The 20,745-nt window shown below is 42.5% G+C and overlaps 1 protein-coding gene across 2 annotated transcripts; it reads left to right on the top strand.

The window, feature by feature from the left end:
* The first annotated feature begins 1,562 nt into the window (after window positions 1-1,562).
* On the top strand, window positions 1,563-18,341 carry elf2a (E74-like factor 2a (ets domain transcription factor)). Of its 2 annotated transcripts, none has more exons than XM_078261021.1 (9): window positions 1,563-1,769; window positions 3,398-3,481; window positions 6,569-6,866; window positions 8,428-8,535; window positions 11,104-11,217; window positions 11,393-11,476; window positions 12,240-12,432; window positions 13,916-14,170; window positions 17,097-18,341. In XM_078261021.1, the coding sequence occupies exons 2-9, from the start codon at window positions 3,407-3,409 to the stop codon at window positions 17,671-17,673; spliced, it is 1,704 nt and encodes a 567-aa protein (XP_078117147.1). In that variant the 5' UTR covers window positions 1,563-1,769; window positions 3,398-3,406; the 3' UTR covers window positions 17,674-18,341. The 2 variants fall into 2 exon arrangements, with proteins under 2 accessions (XP_078117147.1, XP_078117146.1); XM_078261020.1 differs by having other exon boundaries at window positions 1,563-1,864.
* The last annotated feature ends 2,404 nt before the right edge of the window (window positions 18,342-20,745 follow it).

Genomic DNA, 20,745 nt, shown 5'->3' with positions numbered 1-20,745 from the left:
GATAAAGTTGACGATTATATATAATATTTATTTAAAAAAAACTGTCTGACATTTCCCTCTGGAAACAGCCGGTTTCCCCCAGAGTGGCGAGGATCTGTATTTGGACCGGGATGGCACGGTTCCGGCGCGTTGCCCTACTGGACCCAATTCAATACATAGATCCAAGAGCTCAGCTTTAGGGAATCTGAATCGGCATATTAGCCAGTCATCTTCATGGTCCCTGAAGTCTCTTTTTCTCCTGATTCTTCCATTAGCGTATAGTCCTCCTGCAGGGCCAGCAGTGCCATCATGCAGCATTACGCACGGGTTCACCGCAGTATTTGTTTACAACAATTTGTGATTGTTAACACCTTGCCAACACAGCATCAACTAGTGGTATCCCCCACCCCGAGATACAATTTGAAGACGAAAGAAAGTCTAATAGGCAAACGCACTTTTCTTCATGCAGGTTTTGTCACGAACAGTATTAAAGTTCGGACCGATAACGAGGACATTAAGTGTAACGATTGCGCGAGAGCTTAACGGCTGTATTTCCAGACTTTGACATTTGATGATATATGCACAGTTTTAAAGACAGATATTTAGTTATTTACACTGTGTCCTGCCGTTATCTAATGCTAGGGTATTTGATGCTATCCTGTATTCAGTGCAGTCGGGCCATCTCCTCCTCCTGCGCTCCGTAGTGGACAATGTGAAGGCGAGACAGCGCCGATTAAACATTAAGAACACATTTTTATTAAAGATGGGGAGTGTTTGGCTTGAGGTCACGGTGCAAAGGACTCTAGGGTGAAATTACTCCGAACCATCCCTTTAATTACCGCTGTCACACATTACTTTACTTTAACTTTATTTTAGCTGCTGCACTGACGATTATGTAGTTACATGTCTGTATTCATTAAGACATCACAACATGATTTTGAGTATTCCAGCATTTCTTTAAACCCCTTCTTTCAGATACCCATGATGACATCTTCTAAAGAGGAATTTAGTAATAAAGTAATAATAAAGTATTTCTGAATGATAAGTCAAACTAACGTCAAACAATAGGCCTACTTGTTTGCGAAAATGACGTCTATGTTTTTAAAAAGCTGTAACCATAACTAATATGACAACAGACTCGTTTGTTATGTTCTGAAAGTGATACACTTGCCAGTTCCCGTCACTGCTCTCAGCATGGTGGCAGGATTAACATGTCGGGCAAAAATGAGCTGCTATTAAAAAGATCTAAAGATTGCCATTGGAAAACACACCAGAATGCATATAATAAACCCATGTTTAATGCCAGTTTACTTTTTTTCAATGCCTTTTTTCTCCTATGCCAAAAAAAATAAAAAATAAAAAACTTTTTCAATGATTAGGACCCCCTAAAAGTCCGGACCCCCAATGTCCTCAAAACCTTTGGTTATTTTACTTATTTATTATTGGCATGATATTTGTGTAATTACGCAAAAGACTTTTGAGTCAATTTGTGATTTTGGAGTTACAAGCTTACATGTTGCCAGAAAGTAGCCTACATACGAGGTTGCGCCCAGTTAGTGGGGTTTGTCCTCGTGACGTCACGGCGGTCTGTGCTTTGACCCGCTGCAGCGAACGAAGAGACGACGCGCCGGAAAGCTACAGGATAGCAAGAAACGAGCTGTGATCAAAACACAACTTCAGGGCCTGCATTCACGTCCACCCTTTAGACTTCAGACGCAGGAAGACGATAGGTGTCTGCAAAGTGATTGTGAGGGACGGAGGACGTGCAAACACTTGTTTATGCGAGCGAAGTAAGCATTTTGGCCTTGACAACTAGGCTAACGTTAGGCCCAGGTAGCGCTAGTTAGCTGTGGAGCTTACTTTTCGCTAGCAAAAGCAAAACAAGGTAAGGGGAGGAAACTCATTGCAACAACATATCAGCAGACTCTCATAGACCTCAACTACTATTACAGTTGTCTTAATTTGCCCTGTTGGCCTGCCAGTGACAGTGTAACGTTGCTCCTTCAACTAGCTATACGTTACGTTAAATACGAATGTTTGCTAGCTGTCTGCTAACTGTTTCGAGCTCATTAACTAACATTAATGCTAGCCATCCATTGCTATGTTATTGGTTGGTGATCTCCATTTTAAAAGGAGGATGCAGTGTTAATTTATTTTTATGGTATTGAATATGTGACGTTAGATAACAAAGTGCATACTGTGGCAGCAGTAACGTTAGCTAAGTTTAAGTATTTAGCAGAAGCAATAACGAGTTAGCTGTAGAGTTTGTAGCAGCTAACGTCACAGACTGAGTGAGCACACAGACGTGCCAACCCGCCGCTCAGGAAGTAAACATTAGCTAACGTTACTGTGTGGTGAGAATGGTCAGTGCCTGTCTGATATGATGCACACTGCCAGTGTCTTCCCATTATAAATTAGTAGTGCTGGCATTTAGCCAACGGTACGGTTTTCTGCTTTGCCATCTGAATTGCATTAAACGTTGTCCAGGCTGCATTACTTTTTTTGTTTTTTTTTTGCGGGAAAGGATGTATATCCAAAATATCAATGTAATGCCATTTAGTTTTTGTACAAGTATAATATAAAATAGTAACGTTATACCAAACCTCTGAGCCACTGATCACTTTTACTTACATACATACATACATACATACATACATACTTTAAACTAAGGTTGTCACCATACTAGAATTTTAAACTTCGATACAATACTAGTATAAAAACGATTCTTCTTTCCATACGACAAAAAGAAAAAAAAATCCTAGGCACAGAAAATAGTGAAAAAAGAAATTCAAGCATCAAACTCACAATATGAAACGCCAACATCTTTATACAACAAGAGCACATTGTTGTTGTTTTTATTATTATTGTCCCAGGTGTTTGACTGGTTCTTCGTAGGTTGTTGTTGCAGCCTGGGCCTCTTGCACAAAGATATTCTTGTCTCTTATTGTGAGTTTGATGCATGACGAAAGTCTATGACCGATAAGTTTCATTTTCAATACGTTTTGACGATGTTATTGAAATAAAATAAAAATAAAAACCTGTTGTTGGATCACTTTTATAAGATGAATCTAGCACAAGGGTGGAGTTACCAGAATATTTTATACTGGACTGTGGCCTGGTGTTCTTTTCTCACAACAAAGATGTACTAATGTCTTGCTGTTTCCTGTTGCTCCATCTAAAATCATCTTGCCAAAGGACTACAGTTGAAAATTAGCCAGCTGGCTAACACTGGCACATTTACAGAAATGTTAATGAATGTGTGTTGTCCTTTTTATAAAATAAAGAATAAGAACAATACTCAGACTAAGTCATGAGGAGAGCCATGGGGCTCTCACATGACCCCACCCCCCTGCACACACATTCACAGACACACTCCAAATGTGTCCATCCTGACCCCATGTACTTTTTGTTTTGGTAGGAATGAGTGATGACCTCTGTGGTAGTGTCAGACGGTGGAGGGAACATAGTGGAGTATGTCACCGTGGTGGAGGGGCCCCAACAGGTAAGCCTGTGTATCCCCACAACTGCTCTCAGGGAAGCCAACAGAGACTGTTCTGTTGAAACAAGTTTCAGAAAAAGACACTAGAGGTTGTGCCAGTGGTTGCAAATAGAAGAACAGCGTCAGGTTCATTCAGCTTTCTCTATGATGTACTGTAGGGGTGTCATGGTTCTCCAAATCCACGATTCAATTTGACTTTTGATTTTAAGGTCACGATTCGATTCAGTTTTCAATTGAAACATTTCATTTTCAGCGGCGACGGCAATGCCACAATAAGAGCTGTGTTAAACTCAAGTTCACTAAGGGCCACACTGGAAAATGAGAATCTCATCAAGGGCCATACATGTGTAGTTCATTGACAAGCTTTTATTTTATCGAAAAAGTAACATCATTTTGACTCTATTACTGCGTGTCTCGTATAGCCTTCTCACTACAGTTTGGTCGACATGAAGTCAGCAAAAAAGTTCCTTAGCCATCAAAGAATTTAGCAATAGGATTACATTTTTTAAAGTATGCTACAGCACACATGACTCACAACAACCTGTCTCGCAGTCTGAAATTCTCCTGTGAATGTCGAATAATTGCAGTTTGAAAAACAGTTTCCCGTGTTTTTGGTTTGACTCACTTCTAGGCAGGCCAAAGTGTATTGTGAACCTGTATTGATATGAGGGCCGGTCCAAATTTGCGAGGGGCCGTATTTGGCCCGCGGGCCTTGAGTTTGACACGTGTGTACTAGATGGCAGAAGGGTACTTTATAACAACAGTTTGAGTTTTGCAATTGAATGCACCATTAGTTTACTGGGATCCACAGTCCCTTGAATCTAGAGCTATGGGGGGAAAAAAAATCCTAATCACGATTATTTTGGTCAGTATTGAAATCACGATTATTTAACACAATCATTGACTCTTGGAAAGATGTTGCAATTATTGAACTTTAAAAAAAAACAGTGAAAAATGTAAACAAATCAACAGTGAAAACACCTTGAACTGTTAAATTCCCCATCATACTTTAATCCCATTTGATTTTTATTTATTTATTTCATTCTAAACACAAGACCAAATAAGAGTTTACTTGCAAAACAAGACACGTGCCAGAAAAGAAAAAATCGCTTTTCTCGATTATTCAGTAGACCATGAAAGTGTCACAGATGTTAATGTTAGACACAGCCTCTAAAGTTCATATAATGTCTGAAAAATAAAGAAATGAGAGGGCAACTTCTTTCAGCATTTTTCAGTGTAGGTGATTTACAGTAAGCTCGTCTTTGGAGAGGTGACATGTCCTACTATTCAGTGTGAGGCAATAGAAACTGTTGACACAAAGCAGCCAAAAGTGGAAGGAAATACTGATCCCACACAAGCTTACAGTGTCCACAGAAAATACAACCAGCATGCTAGGAAACGGAAAGGAGGGAGATGAAAAGGTCAATGAGAGTTTTCTTCAAGACTCGGGGAATAGAAAATAGCTAAAGCCTGCTCGAAAATTGCTAGTTGTCGGGAAATGATGTCATTTGCATGTTCCTAACGTCATTGTGTAACTATTTTCAAGATTAAAAAAAAAAAAAAAAAACTTTATTGCCTCTTACTAACTTATCATTAGGTATTGTTTTTTTGTTTTGTTTGTTTTTTTAAGTTGCTGTCATAATATCAATATGCTTCTAAATTAAACTTAATTATCATGAATGAAAGGATCCAGACACTGGAATAAACCTAGTATTGTAAGCTCTGGATATTGAGGAAAAATAGTTAAAAAGTTAAAGGAGCAGTGTGTAGGATTGAGGGGGACCTATTGGAAGAAATGGAATAAAATACTATAAACTATGTTTTCATTACTGTATAGTTGCCTGAAACTAATGGCTGTTGTGTTTTCGTTAGCTTAGAATGGGCCCTTCATATCTACATAGGGAGCGGGTCCTCTTCCACGGAGCCCGCCATGTTGCTACAGTAGCCCAGGACGGACAAACCAAACACTGGCTCCCGAGAGGGTCTTTAGCATTTTTTTTTACAGTACCTGAAGACCACCGTAGGTCCTACTACACGTTTGGAAAGGGAGGGCTGAGGGAAGGGGGGTTCAGTTGGTTGCATTCTGCAACCTCACCGCTAGATGCCACTAAATCCTACACACTGGTCCTTTTGATACTTAGAACAAAAGCAAACTACATGGGATTCCCCAGACAAACAGAACCCGCTGCTGCTGTCCTCCACTCACTGAACGCTCCAGTCCAGAGAGCACCTTCACTGAGAATTATTGGCATCTCTTTTCAAGCGAGAGGAGTTAACGTCTGGCCAAAAAGTCACTTAGGGGGTTGTTATGTCCTCAGCAGAATAAACGGAACAATACGGCACGTAACGGGTCTTAAAACGTCACCGAATATAGGGAGAAAATTAGGAAAACACCAAAATTAAGAACTTGGCCAAAGTTCTCTTAACTCTACGCTGGCCGCTATTTGATCGCGTCAAGTGCTATTTTCGGTCGAATAATTTCAGTCGCCGAACATTCTATCAAAATACAGATAACGTAATAACACAGGTACACAGCCTGTGAAGTAAACCACGCCTCTTTATTATCATAAAACATTGTATTTTTTTTGTTCCTTAACTGAACATAAAATTGACAATAGAACATTTATCCTCAATTAAAATCAAAGCATTGATCATTAACAAAAAAAAAAAACCCGGATTCAGTTAGGAGTACAAAAACATCTTCATCACTACATGGCTAAATAGTCATCACTGCTTCTGTACCGTACTTCTGTTTTTTTTCCTAACTGTATCCTCGCTTGTCGTTTTTGTTGCTATGAACATGTAAAAGGACAAGTGCCGACATCTAACAAAAAACATAGCATTAGCTCAACGGTCCGACCGATAATACAGTTATTAGTATATAATATATACAATTTGGCACATCCATGCAGAATCAGTAATCACCGTCAACAGTCACACCCTTTAGGACTGTTTGCAATTGTTGCGGTTAAACAAAGAAACCATGATTACGTAAAAAATTATTTTTAGACAATTGTGTAATAATTGTTACAGGCTTAGTAACCTCACTTTAAATCTCACTTTTTCCACACACTTGTTCAAACTGTCCAGTGTGAGCAGCAGCCCACTGAGGAGGAGGAAGAGGAGGAGGAAGAAGAAGAAGTGGTTCAGCAGGAAATCGAGGCGATAATCGTCGGGGCCGCAGACGAGGTGGAGGAAGATGTGGAAGAGGAGGAGGAGGGCGTGGTGCTGCAGGAAGAGGGCTGTCCGGCGGTGATCGTGGAGGAGGTGCCCAGCGCCCAGGTGGAGGAGTGCTACTCGGCACAGGTCCTGGTCTACGACGATGAGACGTATCTGATGCAGGACGTGGCGGAGGAGCAGGAGGTGGTGACAGAGGTGGCTGAGACTGGTAAGGGTTAAGTTCTTGCAATGTTTAATCTAACTTAGAGGAACACGCCAACTTATTGGGACTTTAGCTTGGCTGGGCTGGGCGATATGGAGAAAATCAAATATCACGATATTTTTGACCAAATACTTACGATATTTACTTTTACGATATCGACATTGCAAAGATATTTTAGGGTTGACAATTGCTGCTCTACCAAAATATTTACACAATGAGATTTGTGATAAATAATCACCAGTAGTGTGGATATCATGATTAACTGGGTAAAGGCAAATAATAGAACAGTTGGAACAGTCTGGTAGGTTTAGAAAATGACATCACTTTACTGTAATGCAGCTCATAAAACCAGGAAAAGACAACACTTATGTCATATTACGATATTACAATATCCAAAATCTAAGACGATATCTAGACACGTATCACGATATCAATATAATATCGATATATTGTCCAGCCCTACTTTAGCTTATTCACCGTATCCCCCAGAGTTAGATAAGTCCATACGTACCCTCCTCATCTCCGTGCGTGTCGTAACTCTGTCTGACGCACCCTCCCCCCCGCTAGCCTAGTTCAGCACAGATCCTGGAGGTAACGGGCTCCAGCTAGCCTACTGCTCCCAATAAGTGACAAAATAACGCCAACATTTTCCTGTTGTGATTTGTATAGTCACAGCGTGTACAAATAACAAGGTCACATGAGACACAGCCATCTTCTAACCGTATACAAACTGGGAACTATATTCTCAGAAGGCAAAGCACTGCTACTTGGGCGGAGTGATTCTTTTTTTTGTTGCGAGGATCTATACCAAACAAAGATTTTTTTCTTTAGTCTGTAGGACCACGACGTCTCTGCAGCGCCACAATACTTCATTCCGAATGGTTTGACATATTTTGCCTTTAACAAGTAAAACTGTTATCGCAGCTCGACAGCTATTTTTTTCCCAGAGCTCGCCTCCCGACATGCACACGTTCCACCAAAACAAGTTCCTTCCCGAGGCTAGTTTTCAGAAGCACCGTGGCTTTGTCCGGCGCTTAGCACCACCCGAGACGATTGTGATTGGTTTAAAGAAATGCCAATAAACCAGAGCACGTTTTTCTCCCATCCCGGAATGCTGCGTGGACTCGCCAGACCCTCCTCCGCAGCGCTGTGGAGGAAGGTCTGGCAATGCGAGACTAGATTCACCCCAACTGTTCTGCATAGAATAATGTGCTGTTAACATCATAAAGGCTGTTGCGGTAATTCCACTCCTGTGCACACGTTTAATTGCCCCTCCCTCCCTAGTTCTTGTGTGTCGCAAGTACTGTTATGTACTGTTATCGCCATCTCAACGTGAACTGCAGTTTTTGGCACTTTCTTCGGCACCGGAGGTTGCCGCTTGCTCTGACTGCCCTCTGCTGGCAGGAACAACATCTTACTATTTAGACCAGGTTACTGGGAACAGGGAGAGAGGAACAATCTGCCTCTTCGAACAAGGAAGTCAGCATTTCAAAACAGTTGTTGTTGCGGTGCTGTGTGTCGCAGAGGTCTGTGATACTGACGGCCTCCTCTCTGCTCCTCTCCTCAGTGGAGATGTCGGGTCATGACATGGTGTGTTTCGACAAAACATTCGAAGCCGCGGAAGCTCTCCTGCACATGGAGTCTCCTGGAGGACTGCACAGTGAACGCAACACAGGTAAACAACGCTGTCAATACTTTTTCCAATGTTTGATGTTAGAGAAACTGCTTGTCCTCCCAGGGCTCAAACCAGGCAATAACAACAGTCTGCTTCTTTGTATACTTTACTAGTTCTCTATCAAAAACAATTAGTTTTATACAAACCCCAATTCCAATGAAGTTACATACGTTTTACACAACGCCCCAACTTCATTGGACCTGGGGTTTGTACAAATACTACATAAACATGGCTTTCAAAGGTGTCGTCGTATTTATTGATGAGAGCTACGTAATTGGCCAGTTATTGTAATAATGACAGACTGCTGGTAAGTCATGTCTGAAAATGGTTTGATATTAAGGCTCTGACACACCAACCCGACGGCCGACCGCCGGCAGTCGGACTGATCAGTCGGCTCCCCGAGTTGATCAAAAAAGTGCCTCGGAACACACCGAAGTGACGCCGACTTGAGCGTACGTTGTGCGCGAGACGTAATACGTCTCCATAACAGCAGGCGGTCGCTAATCTGCATCGTCGCCCAAAAAATGAAAACCGGAAATGACGGAACAGCTCTCTAGACCTAGTAAACACAGAGCACGCGGTCGTCAGTCACCGTTTTCATCATTGAGCGTCGATAGTTGTCAAGAAGGATCGTTGCCGCCATTACTCGCTGAACAGAAGAAAATACGATGGCTGGTAATAAGAAGATACTGGCGTTGTCAGCTCCGGTTTTCTTGTGCACTGATTCGCTAGTCAAGGGCTAGCACTCCACCAATCAGATTGGTCCTTGAGTCCGACTGCCCACTGGCCGATTCAACAAGTTAAATCGGCCAAAATGAACGCCAAGTTATATGAAAAAATGAGAAATATGAGTCACGATTTTTTAGCTTAGAATTGATATCACGATTTTCTGCCACGATTTTTTTTTCTCACGAAGTGTAATGTTTATTGCACACATGAACCATAACAAAACAAATTGGCAGTGCCAAACATAGTTTCTTTTTGGCACCTATAGCACAATGCGCATCACCACAAGCCTGTAAACATGGAGGCTACAATGAAGAGAAGGGAGAGCATTGCAGCGCTTGGGAGCGCTTTAAAACCTATTTTATACAGTCTATGTTTAAAACTCACAGAAGAAACTAGTAGCGTTTGTGATTCAGTCGGCTCGTAAAATTAAATGAGAATCATAGTCATATCATTTAAATCACAAACAAAAAAATCAAAGTTATTTAAAAATTAAATCGTGAACAGGCTGAATCGAGATCACGATTTTATAACGATTAATCGTGCAGGCCTACCGACGGCTCCTCCTCCTCCTTCCCTGACTGATTTTTGTAAGGGAATGTCTGTGATGTAATGGGTATGTATTGTGTGTCTAGTGTGGACACCGGGAAGAGTAGCTTGACTGCTACGGCATCAGCTAATGGGGATCCTTTTAATAAACAACAATAAACTGCTTCACAGCTCTGGATCGCATAGGTTTCAAATCAGAACTATTGCAGTGACAATGTTATAATGTGCTTCCAAGGTAACGGGGAGATTCCAACAGTTCCATTTACCAGCTGTTTGTCATTTACACTCGACATACACAAGCTACCTGCTAGCTACCTGTGTGACTCTGCTGATGCTATTTGCCCAGGTGATTGGCTTGCCGCTAAGTTGGCCTTTTTTCAACCGCAAAAACATATAGTCCACTCCATATTTTAACATCGAAAATGATACAGAGTGCTGCTTCTTCTCTAAGGAATCCATCTTTGACCAGGCATATATGGTACAGAAACAGCTGTGGAAAGAGAGCATGTAAACCAGACAACAGACAAACATTTCAAACTCCCAGAATCAGTTGACATAATTAATGGTCGCTAGCTTGAACTTTCACCTACCACACCTTGTAGATATTGTTCTGTGAGTTAATGAAATTGGAGCTACTGCAATTTGAGCATTTATCAATTATGACATTTTTACCAATATTACAGAACATTTCGAAACATTCGGTTTTCCAGCTTTGAAAAGAGAACTTTTTTTTTTTAAATAAAAAAAGACACAAAGAAGATGTAGCTATACGAAAACATATATGGATCTGGTAGCAATTCATGGGCATTTGGTTATTGTTTTTAATATTTGATAGTATGAATGATTCATCTAAATAATCAGATCAATCTGTAATTGTAGTAGTTAACAACATATTGAATGTTGAACATTTCAAATCATTGAAATGATGAAAAAATGATTAGTCTGGGTTGTTTGGGTCGCTCTATGCGTCTCTTGTTTAGAATTAGCATGTGTGGGTGTGGGGGTGACACACACCCACACCCCCCCCCCACACACACACACACACACACACACACACACACACACACACACACACACACACACACACACACACACACACACACACACACACACACACACACACAGACAGAGACGGACGCACACACCAACACGTCCCGGCATCAGCATTTAATAATGACTCCTGGCAGTTTACAGACATCTTGATAAAGACCCGCCAATTACAGTGTCCCTGAAGCTCTCTCACTCCATGATCCAGCAGAAAGAGAATAATGTGATCTGTTTGACCCCCGGCAGAGGATGTGATGATGGAGACGGTGGTGGAGGTGTCTACAGAGTGTGGGCCCATGGAGGAGGATTCCTTCCCCATCCCTCCTGAATGTGAACCTGCTGCCAAGAAGAAGAGAGGAGGTCAGTGTCACTACAATACACCCCATGTTCCATGGGCCTCTCCAAGGCTTAATGTAAATGATGTGTGCTTCATTCGCAGTCAAACAGTTGTCAGTGCTGGAGACTACACAAACACAAGTTGTTTTATGTGTGTGTGTGTGTGTGTGTGTGTGTGTGCGTGTGTGTGCGTGCGCAGGTGGACGCAAGCCCAAGACGAACCAGCCTGCTTCAAACGGCTCCTTTGACCTGGGGATCAAGAAGAGACCGAGGGAGGGCAAAGGTTTGTTTTATTGACTTTTTGTTAGTCTAGATGACTCTGCTCTGTAAAATTAATATAGGAGTAAAATCTAACCCTAACCCAGATAAATTAGGTTTGAAAATAAAAATTCACTCTTTTTAATCATGTGGGCTATACTTGCATACGTCGTGTGTGTATGTGTGTGTGTGTGTGTGTGTGTGTGTGTATATATATATATATATATATATATATATATATATATATATATATATATATATATATATATATATATATACACACATACATACATATACATACATACAGTACCAGTCAAAAGTTTGGACACACGTTCTCATTAAAGTGAATGGGAAAGTGTGTCCAAACCTTTGACTGGTACTATATAAATATATATCTCAGAACTCTCCATAATTTGAACTCTGAACTCTCAGAACATGGCCCAAATGTTTTGTTGGATATCTCTATCTTCTTTTGTACCTAACAGTGGCAGTACATTATGCATCATCTATTTGTTCATGTAGTAAAAATGTTACCACATTTACACTTCTCTTTTATTCACTTGATGGTTTTGGCAACGCTCAAGACTGCTTTGGTGTCAATGAAAATCATTTACAACTTTTTCTAATCACAGTGACTCTAGCTAGCTGAGGTGCTGTGGGAGATGTCGGACGTATTGATCCTGTCAGCGAGACCCGTTTGCCCCTGACCATCGCTGCATGGACACATCATTGTGAAATATGATTGCGAGCTTCTGGGTTTACATGATGTTGTGCTCTGTGTCCTGAAGGCAACACCACCTATCTGTGGGAGTTCCTGCTGGAGCTGCTGCAGGATAAAAACACCTGTCCCAAGTACATCAAGTGGATGCAGCGGGAGAAGGGCATCTTCAAACTGGTCGACTCCAAGGCCGTGTCCAAACTGTGGGGGAAGCACAAGAACAAGCCCGACATGAACTACGAGACCATGGGCCGAGCCCTGAGGTCTGCCTGTCCTCTCCGCAAACACCTAATCCTAATGTGTTGATTACAAAACATTATGAAATGTTATGTTTTCTATTTTGAAATAATTTGATGTTGAATAGCCTCTAGGCCTACTGTAGTGTAACGGACCGCCCCTACAGTTTCGGCAGGCATGTGAACCGCGGATTAATTGCAAATGTAACCATCATAGTGTGAAATACAGTTTAACTGCTGCTGTTAGGCTACGTGAACGGGGCTCAGCAGAGAGGCGGAGGGGGCAATGCCACTAGCAACCAAACTTTGAGTTTCATGCGTGGGCTGCTAACGTACGGCTCGCATCAGGTGTTCAAACAAACTGTACCAAAACACGGGGAAAAGCTTAAATATGCAGTAGGTAAGACTTATAAAAACTAACTTTCTGTCATATTTGCTGAAACTGACCCTATGTTCGGGTGGAACTACATGAAGCAGGTAATTTAAAAAAAAGAATCAGGCTCCTCTGGCACCACCTACAGCCTGTAGTGCGATTTGCAAAAATCCACCGCTCCCTGTTTAGATGCACCAATCAGGGCCAGGGGGGGGGGTGTCTAACTGTGTGTCAGTCACTGCTTGTGCACATTCATTCATTCATTCATTCATTCTCTCTTGTGGGGGGAGGGGTGTAGGAGACTCTTTTTGGGCTTTAGCAGAAAGGGGGGGAGGGACTGAGAAGTTGTCGATGTTCAAATTCTTTGGCTAAAGCCTGGATCTTCCCAATCCTACCTACAGCACCTTTAACGCTACTACGAGAAGTTTTTACAGGTAATGAAACGGTCTCAATGTAATACTGATAGACGACAGCGCAGCCCGCCGTGCAGACAGACAGCAGTCGGAGCTCCGGCGGAAGCATTGCTCTGCGTCCGTCGGCAGCGGCTTCTCGCAGCGCCGGCGGTCCCCAGAGCAGCATGCTCATCGGGAGACTCTGGTACAGTCTGACTCTGCAAACGGAGATACCATTAGCACTATACAGCGTAGCGTTCAGGTCCAGTCAAATCAGCGCCAGCCGCATTTGTAGATATAGTAGTCGCTGTGGATGAGAGGGAGGCTGGCTGCAGAAAATCTGACGTTTTGGCGCTCGTGATTTTCCTCTGACGCTGGCTAAAACCTTAGGGGGTGCCAAAACTTTCTCTATGCAGGAAAAACCCTGTGAATGAAGTATTGTGGCGCTGCAGAGACGTCCCGGGTCCCGGCCTACAAATCCTATCCTACAGACTAAAGAAAACCTCTGTTTGGTACAGATCCTAGCAAAAAATCACACTATAAATCATTTACATTTTTTTTTATTTTAATACAGAAATGATCATTCCCTCCAATAACGTGAATCATATCAGTCAAAATAATCGCAATTTTCCTCATATCGTGCAGCACTATCCTTTACATTCCTGAACAGAGTCATATATAATAACTATCTGTCTCTCTCTCTCTCTCGCTCTCTCTCTCTCTCTCTGTCTGTGTGTGTGTGTAGGTATTACTACCAGCGCGGCATCCTGGCAAAAGTGGAGGGCCAGCGGCTGGCCTACCAGTTTAAAGACATGCCCAAGAACATCCGGGTGATTGACGATGAGGAGGACGGCGAGGAGGTGGAGGACGGCGAGGGCGTGATGGCTGGCCAGCATCTGGCTCACCAGCACGGCCCCGCCAGCCTGGGCACCAGCTCCCCTGCCACCACCCAGCCTCAGCAGACCTACGTCACTGTCATCCCCGGCAACGCTGCCACCAGGTCTCTGTTTTCACCGTTTCAATATCTCACAATGTTTTAATGCGCCGTCGCAGATTTGTTCTAAAGCCGCTAATTGTTTTGACGCATTAAAATAAGATAATTATTGTATCCTATAGGAGAAATTAGTCTTGGGCAGTCGAGAGAACAAAAATGGCGACGCGTCACACAGAAACGCACAATAAACATACAGTAAACATACATAAAACATAAGCATACACTATCTCATCCAAATGCGTTCAATAAACGGATAAAATAATAAAAATAATTGGATAAACTTCACACAAGACCCCTCTACCTCCCCCCCCTACACTCACAGAAAAGGAGAACCCTCTGCACATCTTCCCTGTCATATTGCACAATTCTTTTTTTCTTTTCTTTTTAAAAGATTATTTTTTGGGCATTTTCGGCCTTTATTTTTGAACAAGACAGCTGAAGACATGAAAGGGGAGAGAGAGGGGGTAATGACATTAAGCAAAGGGCCGCAGGTCGGACCCGGGTCCGCTGCGTCGAGGAGTACACCTCTATACAGTGGGGAGAACAAGTATTTGATACACTGCCGATTTTGCAGGTTTTCCTACTTACAAAGCATGTAGAAGTCTGTAATTTTTATCATAGGTACACTTCAAATGTGAGAGACGGAATCTAAAACAAAAATCCAGAAAATCACATTGTATGACTTTCAGCTCCCTCCAAAGATTTTCTATTGGGTTCAGGTCTGGAGACTGGCTGGGCCACTCCAGGACCTTGAGATGCTTCTTACGGAGCCACTCCTTAGTTGCCCTGGCTGTGTGTTTCGGGTCGTTGTCATGCTGGAAGACCCAGCCACGACCCATCTTCAATGCTCTTACTGAGGGAAGGAGGTTGTTGGCCAAGATCTCGCGATACATGGCCCCATCCATCCTCCCCTCAATACGGCTTCTCCACTCATTACTTGTACAGGTAATGAGTGGAGAACAGGAGGGCTTCTTAAAGAAAAACTAACAGGTCTGTGAGAGCCGGAATTCTTACTGGTTGGTAGGTGATCAAATACTCATGTCATGCAATAAAATGCTATTTTTAAAAAAATCATACAATGTCATTTTCTGGATTCCGTCTCTCACAGTTGAAGAGTACCTATGATAAAAATTACAGACCTCTAAGTGCTTTGTAAGTAGGAAAACCTGCAAAATCGGTATCAAATACTTGTTCTCCCCACTGTATATGGGCGTGTGCTCTACCAACTGAGCTATCTGGGCGCCCATATTGCACTTTATTCTACCCAGATTGCACATTTCCCATTAACCTCTGCTGTGATCAGTAACTTATGTATTGCACAATGCCCAAATGCACAATTGCACAATGCTGTATCAAATAAAAAAATACTGCACCAGTGCTGTACCAGATATGGCACCCTACAGCCATAATGGTGAGTACCACAAACCTGTACCTCCTGGTTCTGTAGTGATGGATCATGAAGCCCAGTGTAACTGGACAGTTCTCTGGTTGATGGCTGAGGTGTCTGAACTACACTGCAGACCGGAGTCTCTGAACGGGCCCAACATGGGTTAAATGTGCATCTGCAGGTCTGCCTTCTAAACGTCTGAACGTATGAAATGTCTGTATCATTTTTACAAACTACGGTGGTCGCGTCGTGGGTCACATCTCTCGCCTGCAAGCTGGGGCTGTCTCACTCCCTCCTCAGAGAAGTGAACATTAACACTGTCTTGTGATATATAACAATAACAATATAATTATATCTGTCAGTCAAATTTTAAAAATATTTATTTGTTTATTACTTTATTCCAGGATACGACTTTTGGTTATATATCACGGTCATGTGACCCAGATAACATAACGGAAATACACAGCCTATGAAATAAACCACGCCTCTTTATTATCCTTTTTTTTTTTTTTATTTATTTTTTTATATTGACAATAGGACATTTATCCTCATCGATACAAAACAATCCACAATTACCAGTCAACAGCCTAAGACCTTCGGTAATGTTAGCATTTAATTGCGGTTAAATAAAGAGACTATCGCTATTACTTAAAAACAATTATGTCTGTCATAATTGTTACAGGCCTACTCAACATCCAGTCACTACTGTTATGCTTTCACGATTTTCATTGAGGCATTCTGGGCAATATCTGTCATTGTTTTATGGTGTTTTTTGTATTGATTTCCAAAAATAAATAGCATATTTGTCCACTCCCGTGTTGACGGAGAACTAAGCGCCGTTTACATGACCTGTATCGAATTTGATATATTGTCAATTTTGGAATAATAGTGGACTATTATTTATGTGTAGTGTGCATGCAAACCTACTCATTCATGCATATTCTGTGTGTGAACGGGGCCGGCAACAATCTAAATTAAGCTAACTCGGTTATCCACGTATGAAGAACTGAACCCTGGACCGTAGTCCTTTTTCCACAATAGATCATTTTTGGGTTACACTTTACTTGAAGGTATCTACACAAGAGTGACGTGACACTGTCGTGAACGTGTCATAAACATTGTGAACAAGTCATAAACGTTTAAGATGCAACGCTTGTGTCATTCGGTGTCATTTGTGTCATTCGGGTTTTTGTCATGACAGGTCGGGGTTAGCGTTCACGTGTTCATGACAGTGTCATGTCACTCTTATGTAGATACCTTCAAGTAAAGTGTTACCTCATTTTGTCATAGCAGAAAAAGCCCAGGTGTTGCTCATGACATCAGCGATGGCTCCGTTTTAGTCGAGTGTCCAAGTAAGTCATGAAAGTGTGACAGTGAGCCCAGCATGAACAATACCAGGACCCTGAAACTGAAGCGCCTAAATGGAATTCAGCCGTCGTTCATTTTCTTTACACCTGCGCATGTCCCAATGTCTTCTGTGACACAGATGCTGTAGCGGAGAGCAGGGATGTAAACGCTATTCCCTCCGTGTGCTTTCTCCTGCAGGTCCATCCGAGCCATGCCATTGGTCATGACCAACTCACTAGGTCAGGTGACGTTAAACTCCTCCTCCATCCTCACCACCACCACGGGAGTCCCAGTAACCGTAGGCAACGCCTCCGCCAGCGCTCCCCCGAAACTGGTCATCCAGGCTCTGCCCGCCATGCTGCCCGCCGGCTCCAAAGCGGGAGAGAAGATCACCATCATCACCATCCCGGCCAACCAGCTAGCCGCGCTCATGCAGGGCAACCCGTCAGCCCAGCTCGCGCAGCTCTTCCAGGCTAAACCCGTGGCGACGCAGTTGGCGCATTCCGCCGCCAAACCCGCCGCCACCGCCCCCACGGTCCAGCTCACAGCAGGCCGGCCGACGCCGCACCTCATCCTGGCTAAACCGGCGGCGGTGGCCCAGCCGCTGCCTCAGCTCTCTGTCCACGTCAGCCAGCCTCACCCTCACCCTTCCCCACCCAAAACCCCCACCCCCCAGCCCAGGAGTCAGCCCAAAGCCACACAATCAGAGGCAGCAGCGGCGGCTCCGCCCCCCACCAGCCCACCAGCAGCATCAGCAGAAACAGCCTCGTCCTGAGTGCTCTGCCCTTAGCTAGGCGGGGGAGGGGGGAGTGCAGGAAGTGACTGTGGACACTGCTGAGGAAGTGCAGGACACAACCCACCCCCCCACCCCACCTCTGTCACAGAGCAGAGCTGCTCTCTGATTGGCTCAGACAGTCAGTGTGACGCCTGCGCTTACTATGGAGCTGCTGAAGCCCCACAAAGGATTTAAGGGACTGTTGCACACACACACACACACACACACACACACACACACACACACACACACACACACAGGAATCCTTCGGAGCTCAGGAGTCCTGGGCAGCCTTAGATTGTAAATGAAAAAAACTCCTTTTTGTAATCAAAAGGTAATATAAAAAGCCTGACAAGACTTTGTTGTAAACAGAAATGTAAAAAGCATTTTTTGATACTCGGGGGGGTATATATCAGTACAGATGTAGTTTGATTTCATGTCTTTGTTTCCTCTTCTGTTTCAGTCTAATGGTTTGTCTCAAAGTTCTGTTACTCCACAGCACTGTTTTTTTTTTACTGTTCATAAAAAGGGAGTGAAAGAATGTCTGTGTCGAGATTAAAGAACTAAATAGTGTGCTCCACACAAGTATAATATACTATTTTTTCTTGTATCAGTGTATTGAAGTAGATTTTACTGAAATATGTATTATAAAAAAATGACAAATGTGACTTCATCTGACTGAAGTTGTCTTATTCAGCCATCTGAAAAATGCTAGGGCATTTTCTAGGGCCTTGTTTTAAAGAAATGCTGAAGTTGCATGAATACAAAGTAAATTGTGCATTTCAGGCCTCAGAGAGCCACTGTGCTGCTGGTCGTTACTTTGTGGGATTAGTACACAGGCAGACCTGCTGGATTTGGTGTGTTGGTCAGCTGTTGGCTGGGAGATGATTATTACTGCTCACCTCTTCATATTTCTCTTAGGTTTGTAAATGCAGAAACTGAATAGAAGAAGGTTTTAGATTGTTTCAAAGTAGTTCCCAATGCTTCTGCATCATTCTGAATGAATCTCAAATATTGAAATAGCAGACCCATCTCATGAAATGGCATATGAACAGTTGTGTTCAGAATAATAGCAGTGGGTTTAAAAAAAAAAAAAAAAGTGAATAATGCTCTAAATCCTTTTGAATAGCTTTTAATTCCATAATATCAATGCATTGGGAACACTGCACATTCAATTCCAAATCAAAACATGACCAAAATTGATCACGTTTGTGTTATACCTTTACAGAAAGTGAAGAAAAAGGAATATTGGGCTGTTCTGAAAAATGTCTCAAGGGTTTGCTTGACTTTGAATCACTGCACTAATATTTAGTTGCATAACCATTATTTCTGAGAACTGCTTCACATCTGTGTTGCATGGAGTCGACAGGTATTCCAGCCCAGGACCATTGAACTACGTTCCACAATTCCTCTGCATTACTGGGTTTTGCCTCAGAAACTGCATTTTTGATGTCACCCCACAAGTTTTCTATGGGATTGAGGCAGTGGTGTAGTCTAATGTATTGTAGTGGGTATACTGTACTGTATATGTATGGGACTTTGGGGATGTCCTCCCCCAGGGAAATTTTGAGCACCAAAGACTTCATTTCCTGAATTTTGATACACTTTTATACACCATTTCACAGCTTAAATACCTTTATTTAGCCTATGCATAGAAAAAAGAAAAAAACACATGACAATTCAAAATAAGTGGGTATGTGGAAATCCTGGAGCTTTCTTAGTGAGTATACTGAGTATACTGCGTATACCTGCGTATCACGTAGACTACGCCACTGGATTGGGCTGGCCACTCAATAACATCAATCTTGTTCATCTGGAACCAAGACTTTGCTTGCTTACTGGTGTGTTTTGGGTCATTGTCTTGTTGAAAGACCCATTTCAAAGGCATTTCCTCTTCAGCATAAGGCAACATGACCTCTTCAAGTATTTTGATGTATTGAAACAGATCCATGATCCCTGGTATGCGATAAATAGGCCCAACACCACAGTATGAGAAACATCCCCATAACATGATTTTTGCACCACCATGCTTTACTGTCTTCACAGTGTACTGTGGCTTGAATTCAGTGCATGGGGGTCGTCGGACAAACTGTCTGCGGCCCCTAGACCCCAAAAAGAACAATTTTGCTCTCATCAGTCCACAGAATGTTGCCCCATTTCTCCTTTGGCAAATTTCAACCTATTCAGTAAATGTCTTTTTTCAGCAATGGGACTTTGCGGGGGCTTCTAGCTGATAGCTTTGCTTCACGTAGCCGCCTTCTGATCGTAACAGTACTCACAGGTAACTTTAAGTCTTCTTTGATTTTCCTGGAGCTGATCATTGGTTGAGCCTTTGCCATTTTGGCTATTCTTCGATCCATTTTAATGGTAGTTGAGCATTTTTTTCCCACGTCGTTCAGGCTTTGGATGCCATTTCAAGGCATTTGAAATAATTTTGGCTGAGCAGCCTATAATTTTCTGTACTTCTTTATATGTTTTCCCCTCTCCAACTTTTTAATCAAAGTCCGCTGTTCCTCAGAGCAATGTCTGGAACGACCCATTTTGCGGAGTATTTCAGTGTGAAATGCACTATAACCAGCATGCACAAACATTTGCTTCCTTCCTTCCTTAAATATGGGCCATAACTGACACCTGTTTCTTCACAGAATCAATCACCTCACTAATTGAACACAACACTGCTATTATTTTGAACATGCCCCTTTCAATTACAGATTCAATTACACAGAATGAGCAGCATGCTTGTCATGACTGTTGGGTCTGTTGGTTTTCTATGACGCTACAACACTTACTAGTAGATTATTTGCCATGTAGAAATATCACTTCTACCAAAAAATTTGATTTATGAGGTTAGTGATGTTGGACTGCTATTATTTTTGAACACAACTGTATGTGTACGCCCGCTCTATACAGCGTAGACATAGACACGGATAGCTGAAAAAGCGTACAGATAACACACCACTTGGCTTAAGAAAGTTGGCGTGTATATTTACGTAAAGTCATGATGCCATGTTGGAAATGGTTTGCACAGAAAACACTGAAAATGTAAAAGGAAAACCACTTACAACACTTGTT

This window comes from Sander vitreus, chromosome 10, assembly GCF_031162955.1.
Source record: "Sander vitreus isolate 19-12246 chromosome 10, sanVit1, whole genome shotgun sequence".
NCBI classification, from domain to species: Eukaryota; Metazoa; Chordata; class Actinopteri; order Perciformes; family Percidae; genus Sander; species Sander vitreus.
The sequence above is the reverse complement of the archived record's forward strand: the minus strand, read 5'-3'. Positions and strand labels throughout refer to the sequence as shown.